Source organism: Sinocyclocheilus rhinocerous, unplaced genomic scaffold, assembly GCF_001515625.1.
Source record: "Sinocyclocheilus rhinocerous isolate Xijiao unplaced genomic scaffold, SAMN03320098_v1.1 scaffold8, whole genome shotgun sequence".
Classification (NCBI taxonomy): Eukaryota; Metazoa; Chordata; class Actinopteri; order Cypriniformes; family Cyprinidae; genus Sinocyclocheilus; species Sinocyclocheilus rhinocerous.
The window spans coordinates 1681288-1683461 of NW_015666800.1; the positions used below are offsets into that span (position 1 = coordinate 1681288).

The 2174-nt window shown below is 40.3% G+C and overlaps 1 protein-coding gene across 1 annotated transcript in view; it reads left to right on the top strand.

Moving 5' to 3' along the window:
• The first annotated feature begins 217 nt into the window (after positions 1 to 217).
• The window catches only part of LOC107733116 (extracellular tyrosine-protein kinase PKDCC-like), a 5466-nt gene continuing 3509 nt past the window's right edge, over positions 218 to 2174 (top strand). The window contains exons 1-2 of the mRNA XM_016544615.1: positions 218 to 890; positions 1048 to 1164. Coding sequence (XP_016400101.1) covers positions 318 to 890; positions 1048 to 1164 — 690 coding nt within the window. The 5' untranslated portion in view covers positions 218 to 317. The remainder of the gene's footprint in view (positions 891 to 1047; positions 1165 to 2174) is intronic.

Genomic DNA, 2174 nt, shown 5'->3' on the forward strand with positions numbered 1-2174 from the left:
GGCCTGATCACCGTGTCGGGTTTGCGATAATGACCGCCTGAATGTATGTTATACTTTACATACATTCTTCAAAAGGTCAATGATATGGTAAAATCACATATAGCCTCTTTTGTTTGTGTGTCAATCGAAGTGGCATTGTGTGGGAGGTGATTATTTGGCCATGAGCAATAAGACACGCCCAAGGGGCGTTACCACAGCTCACAGCATACACTAAATTACAGTGCGCACGTTCTGTGCGGGGCAGAGAGAAGTATGACCGAAGAGAACGTGTCGGAGTTTGACAGTAAAAACCCAGAAAGGACCTGCATGAACTTACCATGATTTTCTCAAGGAATCCCTTTTGCGCTTTTTTATTTTTTGCTTTGTTGTTTTTGTCTTTAACGGTTATTCTGAAAAAATGGCACTTTGGTCTCCAGGAGAACAAACCTTTTGGTGATGCTGCCCGCACAGATGGTTTAACTACAGCGAGTGACAGATTGCTCCAACAACTTCAGGAAAGACAACAAGAACTTGAGCTCCTGCGTATCACATTTAATATTGTACAAGGCTTTATGGATTCAAGTTTATCCACAGAAGACAGTGCAAAATATATCAATGGGAAATTAAGTTTGGACAACCCAGTAACTGCTAAAACTGATATTGGCTGTGAAGAACTTAGTGGCATCAAAGCTGTTGACTTTCTTGGTTCAGGTTACACTAAAACAGTGTTAAAAGCAGCGTTGCCGCAAGGATTATTTGTGGCACTGAAATCTGTTAACCATCAAGGTACGGACATGAGATTGTGTATGGAAGATTTTCAAGATTCCCAAGGCTGTCTTGAGCTTGTGTCTTTCAAACTGAGGAAGGAGATTGTGTTATTGCAGAGACTGCAGCACCCCAATATTGTAGAGGTAAGAAAAACACCCTTATGCAATAACTTGCACTCACTCTCCAGATTGTGCCGTTGTTACGTAATATATTAGATATGAAAAAGTTTAAAGGATGAATAAGTGCCACACGTTGCATTTTGCACTAGTTTATCCACTAAACTTGGTGTGTTCTTTCCAGCTAAAAGGTCAATGTCAGGACAGCACTCTGGTTGGTGGCATCACAGCAGTTCTGGAGCAGGGGATGCCACTTCAGATGATACAGCTTCTGCAGAGCCCCTGGGAAGAGCGCTTTCGGGTAAGAGCACCACCCCCAGGCCTCCTGTGGAGTGTTAATCAGAGATTCCCCACCCACAATCCCCCCACAGGGCATACCTGAGGTGGGGGTGGATGAAATTCTTTGGCTTGGGTGGATTAACTGGAGCCCCATCTCCATACCAGCTGAGCCTGATCAAATAGTACCGAGGGACAGATGTCTGTCTCAGATGTCCATCCTTTTACTTTTCTTTACCCTGATAATTTCTCGGCACCATTTGAGGGAGCTGCCAATACCTTGCTTCACGAGGCGAGAGTATTTTCTTTCACGTTCACTTTGGTATACAAGAAGCAGGTGTTGACACTCTGCACCTTTGGTTTTTGATAGGTTCTGATGATGACAAATGCGTTTAAGCTAAAGGGCTGTAATCGAGTGACTCGTCTCTTTGACATTCTTGCCTTCCCTGATACACGTGGTCGAGAGTTATTCAAAAGGTGTTTGGTTTCCTCCACCTCTGTTTTTGAAGAGCTGTGGCTACGCTGTCTTTAGGGGTATATTCGAAGGTGACTTAATACCATTACTGTGCTCTCCAGTGTTACAATATTATAGACGGAAGTAAGAAAACCAATGAATATGGTGACGACTAGTTAGTAGAACTAGATTTTATATTTACAAATTGACATCATTTAAGTTGCACATATAGAAGGATCAGCTTACTTTATTGATGCCTGAGGGGAAAATTTGGGTGTAAACCAATGCATCAAATGTAAGTGTATGAGATCAATACTATTCACACTGCAAAAAAATTTTCATACTTTTTGAGTATAAAACAGTTACAAACCAGTGAAAAATTCTGCCAGTGCAGTGAGACAGAATGCACTTGTATTAAAGAAACATTTTATTAAAACAAGCTTTATATATTGTGTTGTTTCTCAAGTAAATTTATTGTGTTTTGAGGGATTTTAGATATTTTTAATGGAAAAAGTGCCAGAAAGACTGCAAAATTAGTATATAAAAAAATAAAATTAATAATAATATATAATATATAATTA